At 43.5% G+C, this 27,236-nt stretch overlaps 1 protein-coding gene across 1 annotated transcript in view; it reads left to right on the top strand.

The window, feature by feature from the left end:
• adgra2 (adhesion G protein-coupled receptor A2) overlaps positions 1-27,236 on the top strand; it is a 62,464-nt gene that overhangs the window by 19,466 nt on the left and 15,762 nt on the right. Inside the window, exons 2-3 of the mRNA XM_058637128.1 lie at positions 8,540-8,611; positions 24,903-24,974. Coding sequence (XP_058493111.1) covers positions 8,540-8,611; positions 24,903-24,974 — 144 coding nt within the window. The remainder of the gene's footprint in view (positions 1-8,539; positions 8,612-24,902; positions 24,975-27,236) is intronic.

Below are 27,236 nucleotides of genomic sequence, written 5' to 3'. Positions count from 1 at the left end.
CACACATGAGATTGCAGCCAAATCCACCATTCTAATCCGTAATCTACATCTGTTTCATGAAACCTAGAAACCAGGTTTTGACATTTTTGTGATTTTCTTTTAATAGATTTGCTTGTTATAAGCGATGGCTCTGCTGGCAGTGTGTGGACGAGTATGAAAGATAGAGCAAGATCAAGTCAGGAGAGACTTGAGTAAAGACCAAGTCAGGATTAAGACCAAGGACAGGAGAAGACCAAGTCAAGATCAAAGCCGGGGTAGAGGAAAAATGAAGGCAGTGCAAGATCAAGTTAGTGCAAATACCACGTTATCAAGGCAAGGTGAGATCAAGTCATGACAAAGACTAAGACCGGGTAAAAGCAAGTCAAGGCCAAGGTAGAGCAAGACAAAGTCAGTACCCAAGTCCAGACCAAGGCAGGACGAGACCAAGTCTGAAGAAGTCAGGAGAGACTTGAGTCTAGACCAAGTCAGGATTAAGACCAAGGACAGGCAAAGACCAAGTCAAGGTCAAGACTGAAGTAGGGGAAAAATGAAGGCAGTGCAAGATCAAGTTAAGACCACTACCAATCTAGGGCAAGACCAGATCTAGACAAAGGCAGGGCAAAACTAAGTCCAAAGCAAATTCAAGTCAAGCCCAAAGCAAAGGTCAGGGCTTATAAAGAATATATATATATAGTGGACTGGTCTTGGTCAATCTTGGTCTTTGATACACTCTGGTCTTGGACTTCCATCAAGTCCAAGACCAGAAGAATTTCTGGATCTGTATATGATTGACCCCGCTCATAGCAATTACCATCTTACATGAGCGTGACAACATTCATCCTGAACTGTTCAGATGTTGCAGAGACACACACACACACACACACACACACACACACACACACACACACACACACACACACACACACACACACACAAACTCGGTAAATGGGACTGAAGCGTGTTAAAGTGAAATCCCACAATCTAATCTGTAATCTACATCTGGAGCGTGTGATCGTGCATGTACAAAACAAATTCTGTTCACATCGGATGAGTTTTGGCTTAAAATGTGCTGTATGAATGTGTGAATGAATGGGGGAGTGGCTTAAGTGTCTTTAAATACATACATACATCACAAACAACTTACTCAAACGACAAGATTTCTCGTTGTGTGCTCGTCGTAACTGAGACGGCGACTCTCAGCCTTCAGCGTTCCCTGACTGCACACAGGATGTCCTGTTGTTCCTGGGTCTGCGGCGTTCTCGCTGCGGTCAGGGACGGGAGATAGAAGGCTGTGTTTTGGCCCTCTGTGTCCTCCTGCACTGGGCTGTGATGTGGAAAACTGAAAGTCCTCTGTTCAGCTGCTGCTTCCCTGCGTCGGTGCCGTGCACAGCACAGCGGGCGCCCTCCCAGCTGCACCACAGAGATAATTCCCCAGTCAAAATGATTGGTTGACAATAACCCAAAAAAACCCAAAGCAGCTTCAGGAAAAGCACCGGGGGCAGTTCCATTTTTTTTTGGTTGTCCAGTACGCACACACAGGCCTTGACCTCAGCCTCAGGCAGTAAGTTATAGGGAGTCCAGTTAAGAGTCCGTGGGGGTGAGAGCGGAAGTAAATCAGTGAGCAAATACGATTTGCGACACGCTGTCATGCCCCTGTGTGGCCCTCAAAGGCTTTGTGGCTTTCGGAAGCAAATTGCGCAAACCAACAAAGTGAGTGGCATGGTGCAGGGAGGAGCGGCTGCGGTTTACGAGACAACAGTCTTTGTATGGCTCTGACTTTTCCTTTCACACTGCGTCACACCAGCAAGAGCGAGAGGCCGTGAGCTGCGGCTGTGAAACACCAGGATCACTGCGACTGGAGTAGGATTACGGTGTATTTAGAAAAGTCTCTACTGTTAATGGACTGTGAAAGATAATTGTTTATCTCGTGGAAAAAAAACATGATTCTCTCAATTGAAGTTTTATTGTCATTTGTGGTGGATGATAAGAAATGATTCACATAATAAAAGTGCAAAACCAGCTGTTGGTCAAACTATAGGTGACCCCATTTATTTATATACATATTTTTAAAATAATTCTGACACAAAGAAGTATATCAAACCTTTTTTGATTTTTTTATTCATTTGGTTTTTTATTCTCTATCCAAGTAAACTAGACATGTAATTAATTAAAATTAAGCAAATCTGTTTATAAAATCCAAATATCATCGCAGGTTTGGGTACAGAATGTACATATTTTTACATAAAGTACATGTTGGTTTGTCTCCTCCTCCTCGCAGCGCTCTACAAAGACACAGAAATACTTTCCATATGTACAGGATGATGTAGTCGTTTTTACTCGAACATAAATCTGTCGTCATTTATCTTGAACATTGGTGATGTAACGGTGTAGAATGGTGTGTATCTTGGACCTAGAGAGACAACAGGTCCATGTCTGTCCCTGTTTAACCGTCTGTTGACACGATGGAAGCTGGTGTCTGGCTTCTTGTGTATGACCCCACACTTCTTTGATCTTAGATTAAAATGATTAAATTAGATTAAAATGGTTGGTGGGATCCTGGAGCATGATGTCTGTTTTTTTTTTCTCCCATTGATTGGACGGATTCAATTAAGTCGGCTGATTTCTACAAAGCCTTGGTGCCATTACACAGTTACAGTTAAGTGAATGAGGAAAAGCTCTCAGAGGCCAATCCTTAGTCTGGATTAAGTTAACACGATATCGTGCCATGGACCTACAGCTTATTGTCCGTGGAGGAATATTAACTCAATCTGTCAACTCGTCTGTCACTGATGTCAGGAGACACTTGAAGTCTCAATAACTGCTGCTCGTAGTGTGGACGTCTACCCCGTCCTCCTCTAGGCTTGTAAAGCTCTGTCGTCATCAAACTACCACACGAACAAAAACCAAGACCAGACTTGTACTAAGACCAAGACCAAGGTAGGACCAGACAAAAGTCAAGACTAGTGCAGAGTGGTTCCAAGTCATGACCAAGACCAAGGCAGGGTGAGACAGAGACAAGACCAAGGCAGGGTGAGACCGAGACAAGACCAAGACCAAGGCAGGGTGAGACAGAGACAAGACCAAGACCAAGGCAGGGTGAGACAGAGACAAGACCAAGACCAAGGCAGGGTGAGACAGAGACACGACCAAGACCAAGGCAGGGTGAGTCCAAGTCAAGAGACCAAGACCAAGGTAGGGTGATACCAAGTCAAGACCAAGATTAGGTCAGGGGGAGAGCAACTCAAGTCCAAGGTAGGGTAAGACAAAGTCAGGACCCAGGCAGGTTGATTCCAAGTCAAGACCAAGGGAAAGGGAAAGCTATGGCAGGACAAGATCAAGTTGAGACCAAAATCATGGTCGGGTAAGACCAAATTTAAAGCAGGATCAAGTCAGGAGAGACTGAGTAAAGACTAAGACAGTGCGAGACCACATCAAGACTAAGGACACGGTAGGGCAAGACCAAGTCAAGACCAGGCAGGGCAAAGTCCAAAGCAAAGACTGGGACCAAGCAAAAGGCAGGGCATATACAGAATATATAAAGTGGACTGATCTTGGTCTCTGATACACTCCGGTCTTGGTCTTGACTACAGTAACATGACGTGACTGAGTCTGATGGTCCTCAGCTGTCACCTGCCTCCGGACACTGCTCCGTCTGTCTGACTGCTGTCCAGGAAGTGCTCTCTCTGCGACCTCTGACCTCTGAAGCAGAGTTCTGAATAAACAGCTAATTGGCTGGGTTTCCTGTTTAGCCTGATGGGAACGCAGACTATTTCTGTCTGTTTACAGAGCTCTGCCCCTCGCTCTCGTTCTCAGAGCTGCACTGTCTGCATTGTTTATGAGAGAACAATGTCCTTCTCTGCGACTGTGCTCCAAACATCAGGCGTTTGGTGATTATACAGAAACGTCCTCCGACCTAAACTCTGCAACTTCCCCACATTCCTGGAAATCTGCACCTTTTGTCGTCTGTGGAAGGATTTCAGTTCGCTCAATTTGTCTTCTTTGTTTGTTCGTTGGGCTTTTTATTCATCTTTCAAGTCCTTCTGCACAGAGAAGCAAGATTATTGTAATATTGAGTTGTAAGAGTCATTGTGATCAGAGGCTGTATGAGTTGTTTATTCCCAAATACAAGTGAACATGACACTCATCCCAATCGTTTTTTAAGGAGGAAACGTAATTATGAACAAATCCGATTTGTGAGACGCATGTGTTCATGTGTTCATGCGTTCATGCACAGCGGAGAAACCAAACATACACGGGCCTCAGACTAATTGGTTTTCCTGTATAATAAGCTTAGTGGAAAAGGAACTATCTGTATCTAAACTGCCTGCGTTGAATTAGCCGGTTTGTTTCGTTGCCAGATGTGACTTTCTCCTCTTCTATCTGTATTGAATTATTCAGGCAGTTCCGGATCTTCTGTAGCTTTCATCTCAGGCCTGCATCCAGTTATAGGAGAGATATTGTGCCCAAAGTCTAGTGAAAGACCTTCGGGTCCAGGAGTCACAGGTTCAAATTCGGGCTACACCACAAGACGACGGCTCTTGTGTAACATGCACTCTACAAATGCCTTGACTTAATAACTGATTTGTCCCAACAATTCTTTGTAGGTGTTTGAACACGGGATATTTTCAAACTCCAGCGTCCCTGAGACGGTCGTTTTCGTGATGCAGTTTTCCTTCACGGAAAGATTATTGTGGCCTAAATGCTACGTAAACACTGCCAGAGACGCCTCGGTTTCAGTATTATAGTTATTATCAGTGCAACTGTTCCTGTTTCTTAATTGCAGTCCAGTTTTAAAATAAATGCCTGTGGTTTTTGGACTTTGGTAAATAAAGTGTCCGGGACGTGCCGCAGCAGATGATGATTTACTTTCCACATTTGGCCGTGTTTTTGTTTTCGGTTGTGATGTCGTCGCCGTCAGAAAAGCTGACCGAGGTGAAGGAGTAACCCGGGTCATTTTGTCCCTATATATATATATATATATATATATATATATATATATATATATATATATATATGTATATATATATATATATGTATACATATATATATATGTATATATATATATGTATATATATACATATATATATACATATATATGTATATATATATATGTATATATATATATATATATATATGTATATATATATATGTATATATATATATATATATATATATATATATATATGTATATATATATATATATATATACATATATATATATATATATATGTATATATATATATATATATATATATACATATATATATACATATATATATATATATATATATATATGTATATATATATATATATATATATATACATATATATATACATATATATATATATATATATATACGTATATATATATATATATATATATACATATATATATATATGTATATATATATATATATATATACATATATATATATATATATGTATATATATATATATATATATATATATACATATATATATATATATGTATATATATATATATATATATATATACATATATATATATATACATGTATATATATATATACTGTGTGTATATATACATATATATGTACTGTATATATATATGTATATATGTATATATATATATATATATATATATATATACCGAGACTAGATTATTAAATCAGGTCATTAACTGAGTTGGAAAGCGCAGAGCTAAAGGCGGTGCTTTTATTGATGTGGCAGGAAATAGTGGGGGCCGCCTGCTGCTGCTGCTGCTGCTGCTGCTGCTGCTGCTGCTGGATCTGTAAATCTCGCAGACGCTTCACAGTCAGCTCCCATTTTTAAAGGCACACACACAAACACACACACACAGCTCCACTTCTCCCGATTAAGAACACACTTAATGTCGCAAACAGCCCATTAAGCGGCATGCGGTAGGGGTGAAGATGACGAGAAACTGAAGGGTGTGTTAATGATGACAGGCTGTTCCCAGCACTGGGCCACCGCTACACCCTGAGCTCCCACAGGGGCAGGACACATTGGTATGAAAATGATCTCTGTGTACGACAAACTTACAATAACAAAAGAAGATAACTGGCGCTTTTTCGGACGAGTCAGCACTTTTTTTTTTGAAGCGTGTAGATTTTTTTTCAGTGTAAGCAAAAGTCTTTCTTGAAACGATGTGGAGTGTTCCAGCGGTTTAAATCTGAGAACACATGTGATACGCAATACTAACCCAGACTTCTGGTGTCAACACTTTGCACTTTGTTGATCCAAGCGTGCAGCTTGAACTTCTCCTCCACTTTCGTAAGAGTACGTTGCAACTTCCTGAGCTGGAAACTAAAAATGTGAATATAAACCTGGCAGCAGAAGAAAAAAGAAGAATATTAGGCAAAGTGAAAGAATATACAATATGAGCGTGGGATGGATCATGTTTCCATCAGATGTATACATGAATGTGAAAAGGCCCAGCAGACTTCATTCATACTGGTGTTGGACACAGACCGACTGCTGGCTGTCACTTCAAACTAAGCACACACACATGAAATGATTTTCTCCTTTCACCACTTGGCGAGAAGTGAAAGTTTTAAAAAAAATGTAGTGAGTAACGTTTAAATAAAAACAAATGTCCATTAAATTCAAATTGTTGTCAAACGAGGCGAAGTCTCTCAGCCCCGCGCGACTCTCTCTCTGTGTTTAGATTCTCCCGCTGCACACAGGAAGTGACTTTTAAAGTTTAGTTGGTCCATACCTGATGGAACTTTGATGCTTTGTTTAATTGTTTTAGGTCTCAAACGCACTATAAACAAAAGATGTAGGCAGGTAAAAAGACAAATCCCTCCTCCTCCTCCTCAGTTAACATAGCACATTTAGCTGAGTTAGCATTGTCTTGCTGAAGTTTCTCGCCCACACCCTCGGCCATGAGTCGTGTTTGCTTTGGGGTGATGATGTTTTGCTAAATGTGCTACTTTACCAGCGGAGGAGGAGGAAGAGGAGGAGGAAGAGCTGGGACCTGCCAGACATGGAGGATGGAAGCATCAACAATCTCATTTCCTGCTGTCAGCGGTTCTCCTCCTGGTTCTCCTCACAATACAGAGACTCTAGCTAACTACACTTCCAATTAACAGTTCACACCAGTGATGAACTGATCCACAGTTCACTGACCACTAGTGTTGTAGTACTCGAGATCGGTCCTGGTCTCGAGACCACTTTTTGAAGGTCTCGTCTCGGAATCGTCTGCATTTTTACTCGGTCTTGTCTCGGTCTCGGACAAAGCGGACTCGGGATTTTATTTCAAGACTGGTGAAGACCACAACTGTGGGGATATCAATATATTGCCTGTGCATTTTTGGATTAACTTGTTAAAATCATTACTGTGACTTTACGTAAATCGTATTGCTTCGGGTACAACCAATATTTGAAATTTTTGTCACCGTTAACGGCTGTCACCCCTCCCGCCCCCTTTCACACGCCCCCCACAAAAGTGCATGTGAGTGACAGGAGAAGAGGCCGTGAGAAGATGACAGCCAACTCAACTATTATAAAATTTGGTTACCTGAACCACAATAAATACCTCCAAAAGAAAACACAGCGCAACGTCTTGTCTCGGTCTCGACCCCTCAAAGTCTTGGTCTTGTCTCGGTCTCGACCCCTCAAAGTCTTGGTCTTGACTACAACACTACTGACCACTTTCAAGACCTCCTCTTTCAAGCAGACCAGAGTTGTTTTGGTCCCCATCAGCGATCTGGGACTACGTACCAGGGTTGGATTCAACTGCAGCTAAATAAGGCCGATGTGAATGCGCCCTCAGGTGCTGCAAACAGGTTGGAGTATGACTGAAAACACACTGAAGTGCCCACAGAACGTGTCAAAAGGGGAAGTCTAAGGTTTAAGGGGATAAAAGCCTCTGGTACCTGACGGCCATGCACGTTTTCTGGATACTCACAAACAGTTCTTCCGTCAGATCTGATATTATTACAAATAACACGGTGTACAAATAATGTTAAAATCATTTCTGTCTAAAGTTGCAGCTTTAACTTTACTCCCCCTCAAAATTCAAATACGCACCTTCATCCCTCCTCCTCCTCTTCTCGTATTATGGGAAAACGGATAGTCATAGTAATCACTGCCCTGAGTTACCGAGTCACTCAGGGCAGTGATTCCGATGACTATCCGTTTTCCCATGATCCCCCGGTCAGACAGAGCCGTCCCACATCTCGTGTCTGGTTTGATAAGAACCCTCGGAGCGAAGTGTTACGACAGTAAGGAAAGAGCTTATTAACATGGTCTGTGCCGCCTCCCGTTTGATGTGGACAGACGTCCTTTTGATGTAAAAATGTACGCGAAATGATGATCAAGATTACAACTTCCCTCCTAATCTTGATGTTCTATTCCGTCTGTAGCATTAATTGGAAACATCTTTACCTAATGTTTCTGCTCAGGCGATCATGGAACTGTTTTGGGTTTATTTTTAGCTCCGATCCTCCGGTGATGACACCTTTGCTGTGTTTCTGGTTAAATCTGAACTCTCCCTGCGAAGAAAAGTTCAACTCAAGTGGTATATTTTTAACAATAATGTTCTTTTTTCCCACAGGATACTGAGCCACAACAAGATTCGAGTTCTGAGAAATGGATCCTTCCTTGGACTTTTCGCCTTGGACAAGCTGTGAGTAGCCCTTAAGTCTTATCGTCCTTATTTATTTTTGCACTTAAGCAGATGCTACAGTATCGTGTGTTTATTGTTTACTTAAGATTTAGGTGATGCATTTACGTGGTCGCTGTTATTGTAGCGCGTCTCTGGGCCTCTGCAGTGTATCAGTGAGATCTGAGCAGCCATGGCTTCTGTCCAGCAGGGAGGATGATACGTTAAGACTGCCTATCACAGAGTTATGTTGAAAAGTTCACATAATTACACTCCAGTGCTTCATTATCAGGTAAGCCTCACTCCACAGGAACCACAGGAGAAGATAAGGGCCATCTTTAAGGGAGGAGGTGCATGTTGGCAGCTTGGCCTGTGGCTCTCAGACAGTCTGGACCTCCTCAGCGGTCTTGTAATCTCTCTGAATGGGCTGTGAGACAGGCGGTAGACAGAAACTCTCTTCTTTTTTCTTTTTTTGGACTTATTACTGCTCAGCATCGCCAGTGACAAACCATAGGGACGACCGTTGCCTATCAAAGCAGCTCATTAAATGAATTGCTCTGTTTGTTGGTTTGCTGGTCTGCCATTTTGGTCCACACCGAAAATATCTGAAATGCTGAAGAGAGTTGGACATTCATGGTCCATTTAGATTTATAGCCGGGAAAACAAGAAGTTTCTAAATATTACTGGCTGCTTTTTTTTGTTTGAAAATGGATTGGTTCTTATTGTCCACAACTGGACCAGTTAGCTGTGAATAAAACAGGCTCTTTTAACTTTTACTATTGTCTCTTTATCAGTCCCAGAACGGAAATCCTTGCTCTTAATCTTCACCATTGTTGTGTCTTGACACTTGAGTATGTGTTCAAAGTAAGCAAACAACAGCAGAGGTGGTCACATGACATACATTTATCTAGCAGCTAGCTAGATAAAGGTGTGCTGTGATTGCTGTTTGTTCAGAGAGAATAAAGGACTTTTTGTAAATTATAGATGCTTTTCAAACTTTGGAAGATGTATATTTTCGCCATATTGCTCAGCACCTACAACCTCTCTTGTTCAAGGTTCAAGGTTCAAGGTTTTTATTTGCCATTTGTGCTTAAACAGACAGTCCAGGCACATTGGAAATCTTGTGCGGGTTCTACGAGTCAGTTGTAGGAAACATAAACACACTTAAGTATAAATATAAATATAAAAGTATAAAAGTAGACCTCAAATTAAAGTCTAATAAAAAAATGTAGAAGATGTGGAAAATAAAAATAAAGAAATATACAGTTATACAGCAACAACTTGTTGTAGCTTCTCTTGTTTTTGTGGGAATTGCATCTAATTTGTGTTTCCCACACAAATTCCACAGCAAGGTGTGCTGTTTTACAGTGCGTCCTCGTAAAGCTTTATAGTATCCTGGTAGCTATCAACACAACATGCAGCAGCTCAGTCTGGGTAATGTAGTCTGGCAGACATACTTGTGCTCAGAGGGAGGGATGAGTGTGTTGCGGGGATATTAGTTCCACATGCCTCTCGGAGCTGCCACCCATGACGCTAAATGGCTTCTCAAAAAGTGTTGAAAGACAGAAAAATATGGTAATTTGCTGCAGTTGTTATATTATTAGAATCCAGTGGAGCTCAGCGTTAGACGTGAACGGTCAAGAACAAAAGCCACATTTGCTGAAGGTGTCTTTTGACGTCTCGCATGTGAATATTCTAAAGGTTCTGAGCTCAATCTCAACTGTCCGTCACCGAGGACGAGACTTAATAACAGCAGAAAGTTGACAAGGGCGACCCTACGCTGTTGTTCTATGACTAATACCATGTTGGAGAATGACTGGTGATAAAGGAAAGAGAAAGTAAAATGCGTAGGTTGATGTAATATGAGCTGGTGTTTGTTTTTCTAAGTGGGGACAAGATTCCCTGTAGCGCTGTCGGGTCGCTGGGTCAGGAAACCCGAGCTTCTCTACTAACTGGCCCTCGTACCTGCTGCAGTAATAAAACTAGTAGGGGGCCAGCGGGGTGGAGCGCTCCTCAAAGCTCACAGCTGAAAGATGGAGTCAGACAAAAGATGACATCCTTTCTGTTATGTTTTCATGTATCAGCAGTGATTCACTAAAAATGACCATTCAGGTAAATTAAGCATGTAGTTTCAGTTGTTGCCTTGTAGTTTCAGAAAATACGACCAATGAAAAACAACAATGAGGTGAAACTAAAACTGAATGTAAGGCCTCCAGTCCTGGCATTGCACATTTCTGTGATCGCATAGTACCTGACCACCACAAATCGCTTCGGCAGGTGGTTGGTAGAGTTTAGAATCTCCGCCCGAGCCCGAAACAAAACTGACCATGATTATATTGGTCAATTATGTATTATCATTATTATTATTTATCTGTGTCTTGCTGTCGTCTCCTCTCACAGCATTGCGCACACATATACACTTGTCCTGACTCTAATATTGGGAGGGACAATCTGGCTTTCTCAAAATATTGGTGGGGACATGTCAGCACCGTCCAAACCTACACCCTTGGTTATAATTACGGCCCACTTATTCCAAAAAAATTAAATAGGGCTCATAACTACGGCAAATTGTTGGGTTGGGCTTGGACAGATTGTGCACCGGCTCGGGTCGCCAGGTTTTTTTGGGCCTGATCTTAACTCTAGTGGTTGGAGTGTCTGATGTGTGTGGCTAACGTTGTTGTTGCTATGGCGACACACAGGATGTGATGCTATAGTCTGCTGCTGGATGTCTTTGCTGAAGAAGAGTGGGAGGTGACGTGAGGTGCTCGGACACCGGAGACCCATGTTAATACCAGGTGTAAACGCTTGTGGTGAAGCGCAATCTGATTGCAATCGGATCACAGAAAACACATTCTAATGCCAGGTGTAAAGTGTTAACAGTGCCTTTTTGTTTACAGCCGACAGTCAAGTTGTGGCCGGCTCGGTTTCCAATGATCTCCATTTCCCTGGAGATTTCAAACACTCACAGAGCCAGCGGTGTTTTCAAACTTCTTCATTTTAGGGGAGGTGTGGACAGCAGGCGTATCCGGAGCAGAGACTAGTAGACTAAAGACACTCATTGAACTGCTCCACAGAGGGAGATGTGAGTGTCTGTTGTAAGGAGAAGACTCTATAATGTAAATCATGCAGGCCTCATTTCACTCCTCTGCCTCAACCTCTGCTGGCTCTGTGACACTGCAGTGGAGGTCTGCTCACTCACGCTGACGTCTTCAACCTTTAATTGAGTCCCACACAGCTTATAATTACATCTGAGCTCATGGGAAAAATTGGTGTCTGATGTGAAAACTGCCACATTGAAATTCACCGTTGCCGCGATGGAAGAAGTTCTGAAGGGCTGAATTCAGACGTGAGTGAGGGATCTGTCGCGTCACGTTCACGCCGTGCAATTCCTCGGTTTCGTCTCTCTTGGTCCAGCATCGCCCCCTCGGGTCTTCTCAACCTTTCCAGTCTGTTGTCTACATGTGCATGTCATTTGGAGCAGTAGTGAACAGTTACTCATATTATGTGGTCAGTGCTGCAATCAAAGGCCAGCCCACTATGGCTGAGTAAACACACATCAGGGAATTACACTGCATCGCTTCCCCTACGAGACAAGGACAAACAGTCTGCTGCCCTGACTACACACACTCACACACACACACACACACTCTCCAGGTTTGTGCAGCTATTCTTGTTAGAATAACCCTAACCATGTAACCCAGTCTAACCCTAATGCTGCATTTTTCACTCACCATAACCAGTTAATGCCTAACTGTAAACCCATCCCCGACCACAGTGCACATTTTAATTAAGTTCTGCCTCATTAGGACCAGACTTTGGTCCCCATGAGGACCACTGGTCCTAAAAAAAAAAAGTATATATACATGTACACACATGTTTGCACTGCTGTTCTTTTTGGGACACCACATTGACTTATTTGGACAGCTGAAACAAAGCTTTATCCCTAACCATAACCGTAATCAGTCAATGCCTGACCTTAACCGCCTAACCATCGCTCAAATCTGAGCTCTAAACTTAGCTAGTTCCTCATTAGGACCAGGTTTTGGTCTCTATGCGGACTACTGGTCCTGACAAGGTCGGTGTTTATGCCAGAAAAGCTCCTAAAGAGGCAACAGATACGAGTGACTCAGTAACTCTTGCGTGTGACTCCCAGTCTAAGCACCATAACTTCTTGTCCGCTCATTTCAAACGGGGTCTGGTAACTCTCTGAGCAGACGCTCACTCACACCAGACATCTATTCAGAGCTGTACGCCGAGTCTGATCCGCTGTTGTTAGTGGGAGAATACAGCTCCGAGGCAGGCCACCCTCCTCCAGGCCTGTGCCAGACACTGCAACAATCTACACAGTTAGCCCTTTCATTGGGACAAACCTCCTCAAAGCCACTATGGCCTTCATAACCCACCAAACCACCCAAGTGCAGAGGAGCAATTTAGCCTTGTTTGTTTTTGCCCTCTTTGCTGGACTACTATGTTTTTGTAGCTCTCTTAAACGGACCTGCCGTCCAACAGCTACATTTGGATCTTGGAATACCGTGTTTCTTTCCAGCTTTTTGGGATGGAACACCAGTTGAATCATACCTTTATTTTCTGAGGTGGCGCACGCTATTATGCAAAATTAGGGTGCATTCACCCCCGGCCTTGTTTAGTCCTGCTAAACTGGAGCGTTTAGGCCACTTGAGCGGTTCGCTTGGGTTGGCGTGGATGTCTTCTATGGTCGAAGAACCATAGAACCAGACTCTGGACCTCTTAAAATAGATGGTCTCAGACTGTGGATCATTTTATCGCTAGTGTGAATCTCCAGCTACACCCCAGGAAGTGTAGCATTTAATGGGTCTCTATTATATTATCTTTTGAAGTTTATTTATAGGCCTAATTCCATTTCTTGATTTCCAAACCTGACCCTTGGAAGAGCTTGCCCCACAGATTGGGACACACATTTAAGAATGTGGCATGGCTCCCAGATGCTATTAGCCTGGTAAATGACTCTGAAACTGTAAATTAAGATTTGTTGTTTATGTTTTTCACTGCTGGCTGTGAATCAAATGTCCTACCTTCAACCGTGAATGTCGTCACAAAATTAGATTCGACATGTTTTTTTCTTGCTGGTGAGAACTCCTCATCAAGACCTGCATGAATATAAACTGCAGATGCTACACCACGTAAATTAGCTTTATTAGCTATTAGTAATAGTGAATCTGCATTTAACCCATCCTTCTTACACACCACTGAACACATAGAAAAACCAGTTCAGAAGCAGTGGGCAGCACTTATCTGTGCCCGGGGAACAAGTGGGGTCAGGTCCCTTGCTCAGGGGAACCCCAGCCCTTGACCTGTCTTGGGATTTGAACCAGCAACACTCTGGTTCCCTTTCACTTGATCATGGGTTGCCCATTGAGCCACCTAAATGACATTATTATGCTGTTATTTACAAATGAACAGTCTGTTTGTGGTTCAGCTCTGCACACATAAAGCAAACCAGCTGGAAAAGGAAACAATGCATCCAATTTGCGTCAGGTGTCTTCAGCATTTGGGCCCTAATACTGTACTTCTTCACCTATTTGTGTATTTAAACCTCCGCACACGCACCGTTGTTTTGTTTGCAGCTGATGCTGGCAGCCCCACTAACGAGTCGGGACCTTTATGAGTTGTGGACAGATCCCAGCAGCTTGTCCTGTACTGATTTGAGGTGAGGTAATGAGAATAATGAGCAGAGAGGGCTGAGGCAGTCTGGCTCTTGTCCAGCTGGGCCCCATTGCACCATGGGACACAGGACAAGGCAGGCAGGGCACAAGGGGCCCTCATTACCAGGTCAGTTCACCCTTCAGGGAGAGAGGGTGTGGAGATGGAGAGCAGAGGGCAGTGATGGTGATGGATGAGGGAGCAGCGGGGTGCTTTGAATGGACAGGTCTGAAAGGCAGCAGTGGGGCTTGTGGTTGGAACTGGATTGAGACTCAAGATGTTGGCAGCGCGGCAGACTTTGCAAACAAGGGAGTCTGTAATGATTTCCACATTATAAATCTACCTGACGTGGCAGGAATTTTATAGTTCTGTTGCGTTGTAAATGTAAAGCATGCACATGCAGTCAGCACAGGAAATATGCACGATTACTATACTGAAAACATCCTGTTGACTTTGTGCAACTTTGTCCAAGTGCAGGAAATAAGGAGCTTTTTTTGTGTGATTTATGCTCGTGCAGCAACAAGAATTAAGGGAAGTTTGCGTAGAAACCTCCGACCAAAGTCACGCACGGAGAGAGAATGTGCAGATATGTTTAGAAAAGTGTCTGCGCGACGGAAAATATACACACTATCATCACATTATGGTCAAGAATGCCGCGGCCGATATATTACTGTTTTGACTTGATGGTATCTGTTTTACAAAAACGGGGAGACAGGCCACTCTGTCTTCGCCTGAGCCTCTCTCAAACCAACCCTGAAATCGCCTCTGCCATTCTGAGCAGCTGGGGTTAGGACGTAGTCCAACTTAAACAACTTTACCATCTGACACAGGGGAAGTGGAGCCGAAATGGCTAAAGATGGTATGGTGGCTGGGCAGAGAGAGGGAAAGAGAGGAAGAGGGAAGAAGGGGAGCGAGGGAAGGCGGGAGGAGAGCACACTCCCGCAGTTTGTCCTATATAAATCTCAACTTGTTTTCCTTTGTGGGAAATTTAACATTATTTCCACACAGGCTAAAGCAAATTACCTTAATGAGTGGGAACAAAGCAGAGGTGGGCAGCGCTATAGCATGTGAAAACAGTGGAGAATGTGCTTACATGGCAGGGAGCCCCTCCGTCTAGACCAGCCTGGTAGACAAGGTTCAGATTGTACCAGGAGACCACTACGGAGACAGCTGTGGAGGTCGCACATGCATGTGGGAGTCTCGTTTCTCCCGCGCACAGAAAATGAACCTTTTAGGTTTAGAATGTTTTTTTCCCACACACGCCACCGAGTGGCCCCCGGTTAGGCAACTCTCACCTAATGAGAGAGCATGACATTGAGGGGTGGAGCGGGTGAGGAAGGGGTTAAGCGTGCTGGAGAGTGGAAACAGAAAGGGGGGGCGGGGGAGGGATGGGGGGTGCTGCTGGAGTTGATAGACTCCAGATGTGTCTTTCAGATAAACTGAAGGAACGGGGTGTGTTTGTGTTGCGAGCTCAGCTCAGTCATGGCTCTGGGGGTTTATTGAAACAGCGAGCGAGCCCCCCACATAAGCCCATTACCAAATCGTACACTTTATACGCCGGTAACTCTCTCGCACACTCCTTCGGCAAACTTGATATGATTTCAATGGCGCTTTCCTCCGGAGGAACTTGAGCTTTCTCTGGACTTACTTCCCCCCACTTCCGTTTGTGTTCTGCTTTATTTTTGCATCTCCCCTCTCCCATCTTACTGGATTGCTCACTGATCCTCCCCCTTCTCACTCTCGACAGGCTCTAGTCCACCTACTGGCTAAAAAATCCCCCCATGCACACGAGTTTTATGTTTTCATTGTTTCTTTGAATGAAAAGTGTTTGTTCCTGTTAACGTCCCATTCATGAAGTGCATTCATTGTGTCTGTTCTTGAGAGTCTCTCGGCTCAGATTTGAAATTCAAGTTTTCACTTTTTCTTTTCTGAACACGACCGCTTCTGACCCAGGAAATTATAAATCTGACGAAACATCTGCTATAATCCACTTTATGTTGCATTAAAACCACAGATTGAGATTGATTGTTTATGATTCACTAAGCTCGCTGGTAGATCTCATGAAAATCCACCGAGCTTCCAACAAGGACATCGCCCCCTTCTTTCAGCTGCTCCAAAAAACCCAGAACTAAAGTCAATAACAGTCCACGGTTCCAGAGTTTTACTTGGCAGAAATATCCCCGCTCCTTTTTGCTTCAAACTATAGCAACATATAATCAAGCTAGGAAACTTTATACTTGAAATAATAGTGAGTGCATATTGCCATTTCTGTACATCCCCTCTATAAGCGGATCTTAGGAAGGAAGTACAGCAGTGGAGGGTCAGCTGATGATTGTCTGTGTCTGAATTCAATATTTTAACAACTAAACAAATGCAGCGTTTTGTTTATGTACAGTACGTAACCCAGGTCTCTTTCTAAAGGTATTTTTAAAACCAAAAGGTCAGAGTGAATACAAAATATACTTAACCAAAGAAGCACAAACATGATAGAGATGGGCCGATTCAATACTCAGTATCAGTATTTGTTCAATACTGGCCAGAATCAGTGGATCAGATAGTGGAAAAATTAAAAAAATTCAATATGGGATCATCCATAAACCCCAAATCTATATATGCATGCAAGGATCATTTGTCTGGAAATCACATAACTGTCCAAAGGTTTGCTTTGCCAGGTATTCTCAAATCAAATCAAATTGTATTTGTATAGCACCAAACAAAGGCACAGAACCAGACTCAATGATGTGCAGCATCTGCCTAGGCCGGTTGTGGTGAAAGGCAAAATTGGGCGACAGAAAGGGAGGAGAGACAGAAGACAGAGACCAAGAGTTTATACGTGACAGTTGAATTGACGTTCAGTCAGGATACTTCTGAATCATTTGTGATATTTTTACGGTATTGCAATGTCATCAATTCAAGTAGTAGCATGAAGTGTTGCAAACAATTACACTGATATCTTTGTTTGTAAAGTTGGTGGCAGTAGTTAGGTGATAAACACATCAGTCAGTTGTTTAAAACGACATAAATGTGTGATATTGGTACTGGAAGTAATCGAAGATTGAGATATCGGTATCATATCTAAAAAGTGGTATTTAACTATCCCCTCCAACAGTGATCCTAAATGTTCTGCACTGTTAGTATTAGGACACTTCCAGTTTTCAAACAATGTATAATTTGTCAAGACAGTTTTGTGAGTCCAGTACCGACCCGAACACACCAAAAGTATTCCCAGCAAGGCCAAAAACAGCACACATGATTATTTAATAGAGCATGAATATGTGTCCAGTGGTAAACCAACTTACAGCAGGTCTATGAATACAAATGCCTGTTTATAATCATTTAGCTTCACCAAAGCATTTGGTTTCCTGAATCATGGAGGCAGACAAAAACCTTGATTAGGTATATCCAATCTGAGAGGAACCAGAAAAAAACTAAAGAAAATAATCTGGGGAAGGGGCAGCAAAGCAGGAAATTAGTAGAAAAACAAGAGCTCGGCAGATCCTGGTTTCCTGTTTTGGGGGGAAGGCAGGAGTACGTTTGGGGCCTGTGTTACAGAGCCCCCATTGTGAGCCAGTGTGTTGAGGAGTAGGGAGGTGGGGTCTGCGGGGCCATACACAGGGACAGTTTTGCTCAGTGCTGGATCCCCTGACCCACCTGCCCCCCCCCCCTCCCCACAGAGGAAAGCTTGCTAGTAAAAAAAAATGAGAAAAAGGAAACTGTAAAAATAAACGAGAAAGGGCCTCTACGAGAGACGCCAACCAGACAGGAAATGACACGCGGCACAAAAATGGTCTTCTGTGACCTCTACCAGGAGCTGAGGTGCTAGTTAACCCCCCCCCCCCCCCCCTCTTTGTCTAAATCCAACACAATCTGAATCCATAGACTTATATAGTTGTCTTATATTGGGCTGCAGTAAAAGATACTTGCAATTACAGTTTTCTCTGTCGTGCCATGTCCCAAATTCTTGATTCCAGTCTGGTGATAATGAGCGGTCATTTCACGGATTCAGCCGTTTTCCCAGCTCCCTCCGGTGCCAGCGACTAAACAATGTCAGTGGAGCACTCCAGTCCCCGCTGCTGTGCTCCTGATAATGGAGCACTCCATGTCTGGAGCACTTTACAGAACATGTCTTCATTGTTACCCCTCCCGCTGCCCTACGAGCACGTACCGCTCCTCTCCAGCCTGCATGGGGCCCAGGTGCTCATCCCTTATACCCACAGAGACATGACTCTCCAGAGCGGCAGAGGACCGGCTCGATTGATCACAAGGAGTTTTTGAGAGAGAGAGAAAAAAAAAAAGACGTTCTTAATAGCAGCAAGTCCATGGGCCCATGCGGTGGCAGCAGACAATGGCTCCTTTTTGGGGGCTGAGTGTGAGCTTGAATCTGTCTTAACCCAATCATACTGGCCACATGTGGTGAAGGGGATAAAGCATTGCACTCGCGAGGTTACAAAGCGTAACTCAAAGAGGAAAGCCACAGTCGCAATAAAACCATTTTGGGCCGTCCCAGAGGAGAGATGTCCAACATGGAACAATTGTGCGGATTTCATGGGCCTACTGTACATCATCATATTTTAAGAGTGTTTCAAAGAACAGTCTTGCGACCAAAGATTGACCGTAGAAATGTTCTGACAGTGTGCAAAAATGTAGGATTACGGCTGCCTGTCAGAGTTTGATACCTTTGGCGCATTGACCAAACTTCTGGCTTGGTCTTGAACTTCAATACTTTTGTGTTATTCTCAACATGTAGGCAGCGTGAGGTTTGCCTATGATAGGCTGTCTCAAGGCATGGAGACAAGGAGAAGAGAAGGAGAGTAGCCAAATCTGGTGGTGATTTGGTTTAGCTCTGCAGATACGTTTGGCGAGGTCGTCGTTTTGGCCAAGTACAGATTCTAAGAGAAAAGGGAACCAATCATAGTTTTTTCTGCTTGCACTCTAAAGACGCTGCTTTCATTTTAAGAGACTTGCTCCACGGAGCTCCCCCAGGACAAAGTCATTAGATGCCATTACTAGATATCCTTCAAAAACTACAACAAGCAACGTTTGTGGAAACGTTTTCTGTTGCTCTGCATGCGTCATCACGATCATTGTCCTGATTGGTTGTAGGTCAGTCCAATTGCGTCCAGAAGTGGAAGTGGGAGGTGACACCCTTTCCAGACCCATACTGAATCTCAAATAAGATTGTGATGTGGTCTGGCATTAGCCAGGCTATCCATCTTCTACTGCTTTATCCTCCACTTGATGGTTTTGGGGGGTGGGGTTTGGGGGAGCTATGCTGCGCCAATCTCAGCTGACAGCTGGACAGTTCATCAGTCCATCGCTGGGCCACATTTAGAGACAAACAACCAGCCACTCTCACGGTCAATTTAGAGTGTCCAATTTACCTAATCCCCATATTATGTGTTTTGGACTGTGGGAGGAAACCGGAGAACCCGGAGGAAACCCACGCACACATGGGGAGAATATGCAAACTCCGTGCAGAAAGGCCCTTGTTCCGACCGGGTCGTGAACCCAGGGGTTTGTGCTGGAAAGGCTTTAGTGCTAACCACTAAACCAACCGTGTGGCCCAATTTTACTGTGATGTATAATGTGGCAAATACATAGTTGACGACCATCTCCCAGCATTTGCTCTGCTGTGATCTACAGCTGCTGTCAAACCATTGAAAATGCAACATGAACTGACCTATTCATCAGTGTGACAGTCAGATACAAAATGTAAATGGAATGCTGGAGTGTGGGATACAATGTGTATGTGGGATCTTTGGATTTCTCTCCACACACACATGAACAGAACAATTCCCACAGTGATTTATCTTCTCCTGCTGTTTACCATCGGCACAGACTAATAATGTTGCCAACCTGAATCCCAGCTGATGACCCAGTATTGTTTGCATCATGGTGGTTTAGCCAAGGTTATCGTCTGTTACCGGTCTGTAGGAGGCGTAAAGTTTGTAACAAAGTTATTTCCGTGCACAGCGAGACTTTGAAGTATTTATTATCTCTTCTATTATCCTCTCGCTCGGTGACAGCTGTTGTCATCATCAGCGTCGAGGCCGCTGAGCTGTGAAGCTGTGTTGCCCTCACAGCGCACACACCAGTCAACGCCTGAGCGTGAGCCTGAGCGGCTGGAGCTGCAGTCTGTGCCACGCTGCGCCGCACTGTTCGAGATAAAATTGGAAATAAATTTCACACTGTGGACGAGCGGTGAGGGGCAGCAGCTGTGATGAAGCCCGGATTATGTCGGTGGATGAGAGCTGATATTTGGGCTGTGGCAGGGCTGAGCACTTGGCCCCGGTTTCAAATGCTGTGGACTCTGGTAAGCTCCTTCAAATTCCCCAGCTTGGTGATAAGTGTATCACACGTGTTGATACACTGTGCCCTTTCAAGGCAGGTAGGAAATGTAGCTGTTTGGGGTGAATTTTTTGTGACCCAGTGGCCACTGCCCCGATTTGCCCCGGATGTGGTTCAGCAACACCACATGGACTCAAGGCATTAGAGCTAAATTTAACTCAGGGTGCTTTCATACCTAGCTTGTTGTTCCGACAAAAAGCAATCACACACTGTTCAAATGAATCAGTGTGTACACAGTTTCCGAGTCGTTTCCAGCCTCATTTACCCACAAACTGGGGCGACCACAGCGTCACTGCCAGGAACAACTGTGGTATCTGATGCATCTTCAGAATCCACGGAATACGTCTTTTAATCTGAGGTGCTCGTTTTCTCGCCGTTGCCTAGTTGTTCGCTCGTTCGGTGCAGAGAACGGAAAAGTTCCCCACAAAATTCTGACCAATCACAAAGCTGTTGAGCATTGAGGGGCGTGTCGAGTCTGGACCGCAGTGTGAAAACGAATCCACGCTTCTCACGAGTAAAGCAAGACCACTGCAAATGTATGAAAACAAATGTTTTCAAGGCGAAATCTACTGCTCAAAAAACATGGTCGTTCAACAGTTTGATGGGACGAAAGCATCTTGTCTCCGCCCACCCCTGCGCTGCCTCTGTATACACACAAACGCTCCCTCAGTCAGTAAGTTAGTTTTGCTTGACAGAGCCTATTTTTAGATCATTCACATAACGTTGCTGTAAAGTTTTATTACATAAAAATGGAGGTCAGCGTGTGTGTGTGTGTGTGTGTGACCTCTTACAGACCTTTCCTGGCAGAAAACCCTGACCTTGTCAGGACCTGTAGTCCTCATGGAGACCAAAACCCTGGTCCTCATGAGTCAGAACCTCATTTCTGAGAAACTGGTTACGTTTAGGGCCGTGAATGGTGGTTAGATTAAGGTTAGACTGGTTATGATTGAGTTTAGTGATAAAGCTTTGTTTAGACTGTCTCAATGAATGGAAGTCACTGTGTGTGTGTGTGTGTGTGTGTGTGGAGACGGTCATCAGAGAGAGGAAATAGTGGGCGGTGCCTCGTCTTTCATCAGAGCACTAATGAGTTCTGGGACACACAGGCTGGAAACAGCAGTATTGTTCTCACCCCCGCCCGCCGGGGTCAACCAATCCCAGCGACTGACTCACAGAAATACATTTATACATTACAGGACACACACACTCAGGTTCTGCTTCTTTGTTAAATAAACACTCTCTCACACACACACACACACACACACACAGAGAGAGACCCTGTGCAGACCTGAAACTCACATCCGTCCTGAGTGATACGATCACACCCAGTTCACGCTAAGTACAGGACGGAACACTTAACGATCCGTCCTGAACGTGTCCTCAGACGCGATCACAAGAGTCACATTAACACCACGTGTCCTCAGCATTGGCAGAAATTGAAGATAAAATAAATGTACTTTTTCATACATGTAGAATCACCTGATTCTATGAGTTATTGTCTTTTATTAGCCCAGAATGAACCTTTTATATGTATAAATGGAGGCAGATCATCTCTGTGGAGGCCGCAGTTTTGGGTTTTGGTCCACCATGTTTTTTACAGTAGCCCGCAAGGGACAATTGAGTTTTGATGTCAACTGAAGGCTTCATATGAGTGAGGTGGGGGACATTCAGCTGCGACTTCAACAATAAATGCTGCTAAAATCAGGGTTCGAGATTCTTTATTGTCATCTGTGTAACACACTTTGCAAGATTATTACCCATGATGAACGTCTTTGTGTCTCAGAGCAGCATCTTTGTACAGGAAACGGCAATAAAACACAAATATGAAAATGATACATATAAACTGTAGGATAAAATTTAGATAGAATAGAAATAAACAGGTGCAAACTCTTGAGAAACTGATGCAAAAAGGAGTCAGTGTCTCTCAGTGATCCTCACGTTGTCAGATCGGCTCGTGTTGGATTAAATTCTGATTAAATTCTGACCGTGCTGCAATTTAACGTCAGCAGTTATTGGTTCCATGTTTGTTCTGTTGTCGTCGCATGAATCGAAACCTTTTCCCACCAAAATGAAATGAGTGGCCTTTATAACTGAATAAAAGTAATGTTTTTGTTTTATTTAAGACCCGACAAAACTGTATTTAAGACTTTTTAAGACCCCGCGGATACACTGTTAGAGTTAAAAATAGATTTTGATGTTGTAAGAGCTTCATTTCTCCCTCTGTGTCACTCACACCGACACACACACACACACACACTGACAGACACATCTGTAAAGTGAGACTCTTTGAAAACATCATTTTCTTCCTCTGAACAGACATGACATCAGCGTGTATTTAAGAGATCTGATCTCATGTGGTCCCCACAGACACACATGCAGGACACATTTCAGTGCCAGGTGTGAACAGTCGTACTTAGTACGATCCATTTGCAATCGCGTCCCCACCCCGAGGACGCATGTTAGCTACGGGGGCCGTAAACTCTACTGTGGTTTATTTATTGCAGAGCTATAATTATGCCAAGTTTCTTTTTTTTTTTTGTAATTTATTCTCAGTGCATCATCATCACAATCATAAATCATAGATTTATTTTTTTACCTCCGTCATTATAACCTGTCTCCCGTCCATAATCCAGCTATGAGCGATGGCTTGGCAAGAACTCCTATCAAGAGTAAAACCCCTGATCCCCGAGTAGCCGAGTCACCGCATGGTCCACTTCTTTTTTTTATTTTTTGTTACTGGAAGCCATTTTCTAAACAATTTGCCTGCCCCACTTTGACGAAAATAACTCATCTCTTGGAAGGAGGACAAGAGATGCCTGAGGTCGTATACACGGTGGTCGAGGACTGTGATGACAGTTAATCTTTGTGGGGGGAAAAAAAAAGAAAAAGGACCAAAAAATCCCCCGAGGTTCTGCCTACCACAGTGGTATGTCGGTAAAGAAGTGAAATAAATAAAAAAAATACGACAAAAATGCAGCTACTGGTCCGGTGGGAGCAGACGTTTTTCAAGCTGTAGAAACACGGACAACATTCCGACATAGCCATCCGTCTCCGGACCAACTTTAACCTCTTCTATTCCCACCTGACCCATAAAGACACGTCTCGGTCAGGGTTTGGATTGGTTCGTGTTCGGTGATGAATACTTGGGATTCTGGCTGAACAGTTTAACATGTGTTTGTAGGTGATGAATACAAAAAATGGCAAACGTGCACTAGATCATGTGAAATCAGATCTTCGAAAGGTCAGTGGAGGACTTGTTTATCATGGAGAGAGTCGTCGTGAGTGTGAACAGGCACAGAGGGAGATGCATGAGGTGTTTCATCAGGTTTAGATAGAGCAGGAACATGCCCGGGGCCTAAAGCTCTGATGGAACCTCCAGGAATGGCTGATTACATGAGGCCATGAGGCCACGATGGATGTGTGGAGCTGCATCGCTGTTGTTCACACACAAGAGCAAATCTGCTGGTTTACCACTGAAAAATGTACGTAATACTGAATCAAAGATTCTAGAATGGTTTTGAGTAGACCGGGCAGTGTGGTGGACTCACATGAAAGCGGTGCAGACGTGATGAGATGGATTCTCCTTCATTTTGAACAGAGCCACGTCAAATGCTGTCAAATTGCATTGAAGATCTGTTGCTTCGTGTTTCGTGCATCAGACGTGGAGAAAATTGAGTTTGCAGCAAAGAGCATTGTTTAAAGTGAGCGGTGATGAAACGAGAAGAATTCATGGCCTACAGTTATCTACAAAAACAATTTAACTTATCATTAGGGAACCTGGAGAGATTGTTCTGGCAGACAGTGGAGATCGGCAACACTCAGGGCACTTTAAATGGACCAGAGTTTGTCGAGTCTGGTCCAGTCAGAGATTTTATTCCTGTTGCTTGCTCATTGTTTCTTCTCTCTACAATATTGTAAAGAATGCTGCCTTACACATGTACAGTGGCCTTAAAATATAGTATGTTGTGGTTTGGTGCTGTGCAATTCACTTTGAGATTTAATTTTGCTGCGGGAAGAATTCAGAATCCTTGGCATAGGGGAATAGAAGATTGATATCACACTCTCTTAATAATGAATCTTTAGCCTGCAGCTTGTTGGCTCAGTGTAGGCTTGAGAAGCAGAGGGAAACAGTGTGTCTGTCCACGTGCTGAGGAAACAAAAACCCATCCACCAGCACCTTTTCCACACCGAGATTTATGCTTTGTTTCCTTATTAAAGTTTATAAAAAGTCGTGTTTACTTGTTGTTACATGTCGTCTCTAATTGGCTCTAATATTTCCTCTCTCCTTCAGGGACCTCAAACACAACTTGATCAGCATGATCATGCCCGGAGCCTTCCAGGGCCTGTCCGAGCTTCGGAAACTGTAAGTGCACATTAACGTGACTCACATTCCATTCCGAGGAGCAAACATATTAGCAGAGATCGCAAACAGTCATGGAAACTGCAGCGTCTGATGCGAGGCAGATGACGGAGCCCGGAGGTTGTTCCTGGACGACGACTGTTTGTCGTTTTTTTTACAGTAGTTATTAAAGCTGCAGTGTGTAACCTTTAAATGTAAACAAATGTCTGTTACATGTGTTCACACAGGGATTATTAAGCCCATCAGCTCCTCACAACTCTCTCACTGGACTACTGTCTTTGTCCCAGCAAACAAAAACTAGCAGGATATTGATTGTGCTTCACTAGGTGATATGTGATATGCACTCTTTCAGTTTCTAGTATTGTGGGGCTTTTCCATGATATACTTCTAGCAATGACTCAGGTTTTTTTCTGACGAGGTTCCAAGCGAGCTGAGCCGATGCTAACGTGACGTCAACAGAGAGTGTCGTCGCTGGCAGAGTCATCCAATCCAATCCAATCTAATCCAATCCAATCCAATCCAATCCAACAACAGCTGAAACAAAGCGCTGTACATCAGAGATAAATAAAGCAACTCAAACATCAAGACGTAACAGACCAAAGAACAAACAATAAAAACAAGTCATACAATAAAACTATTAAAAAAGATTGCGTTTTATGAGCACTACTTCCGACACAAGAGCATTGCTGCCTGTCACGATCTACTGGACCAATTATGAAACTTTTTGAATTCTCCTTTAAGTGTCTTGCCAAGTGACACCTCGACATGAAGACTAGTGGAGCTGGGAATTTAACCATTTAACCTCCAGTTGACGACTCACTCTACCAGTCAACCACCGGTGTCCCAGCTTAGCCACCATAGCCTCAGTCATAAAATATGTAAAAAAAACCTTAAGAAATAATCTACTGTATTTAATTCAATGGATTTTTTGTTTGTGCAGCTTTTCTTCTTCAGACTCTACATTGACTTCCATTCATTTGAACAGTCTAAACTAACTATTACTAACCTTAACCATAACTAATTAATCCCCAAATCTAACCTTAACCTAACCACAATTCAAATCTTAGTCTTAAACTTTAAAAAGTTCCTCAGAACTGAGGACCAGGTTTTGGACCTCATATTTTGTGTCACCAGATATTTTTCATCTCCGCCTTTTATTTTAACAACACATGCATAAAATCAAGTTTTAATTCATTACATTAGCTGTTACAGAAATGCCGACAAAAATAAGATAAATTTAATCGGGTTCCATCACAGCTCTGGGCCACTTTCCCTTATCACAGCTCCATGAGACCTCAGTAAAAGTTTATCTCTGCTGGGGGAAAAAGCAGGGCCCCCGTCCTGCCGTCCACCTTTCGAGTGTGATGTATGGCCACAGCCAGAGAGGGATCTGCTCCGCTGCCCCTCTGACACTACCCAGCAGCGAGCTGTCCAGAGCCTGTGTTTATCTCCCCCTGTTTGTTTGGAGAAACCCCAGACTTTGCAGGGAAAACACAAGTACAGGGGGGAGGAGGAGGGAGGCTAAGTCACGCGGTGTAGCACGGACAATCAGCCCCCCTGACCTGCTCCGCATCCAGGCCTCGGTGTCCAAAGACACCAAGGAGTGAGCGAGTGGTGAGCGGCTGCTCTGTGAGGAGCCACCGCGTGGGCCTGATGTTTCCACAGTGGTGGGGGCACCAGAGATGATATTGCACAGCCCCCCCACGAGGATCAGCGGGAAGACTCGAGTGACAGGAGGCCTCTATGGTCACACTGACACCGGGAGCTCCATGTGTAATGCATGACATCTGTGTGTCAGATTTAAAGCTGCACTGCGTGACTTTTGGTGATTTTTTGTTGTTGTTGTTTTTGTTGTTTTTCTGCCTGTGTTTGGTCTTTGTGAAGAGAAACAACCATAGGAACAATGTGTGAGGGTAGCACCGATGCCACTTTGAGTACAAATCAGTTTTTTTCCTCTAACTATCTTTTTTACTAAATAAAATCAGAAGAAGAAGAAGCGTTGATAATGGTCTGTATTTAAATAGTGCTTTTCTATATCATATAATATAGCTACTTATTTTGTAAAACTGGACTTCTAAAACTTGAAAATGACTTTTTATACTTTAGTGCAGTAAATGTCATATTCTTTAAGACTTTTATTTAAGTAATATTAGTTTTTTTTTTTTAAAAAGTGACTTCGACAACTTGAAGTAATTTTCTGCTAAGATACCCTTTAAGGTACTTTATACAAGACTGGTACAAGTACCATTACTTAAAGTTGATACA

The sequence above is a fragment of the Solea solea genome, chromosome 8 (assembly GCF_958295425.1).
Source record: "Solea solea chromosome 8, fSolSol10.1, whole genome shotgun sequence".
Classification (NCBI taxonomy): Eukaryota; Metazoa; Chordata; class Actinopteri; order Pleuronectiformes; family Soleidae; genus Solea; species Solea solea.
Note: the sequence above shows the minus strand (reverse complement) of the source record. Positions and strands in the feature narration are given on the sequence as shown.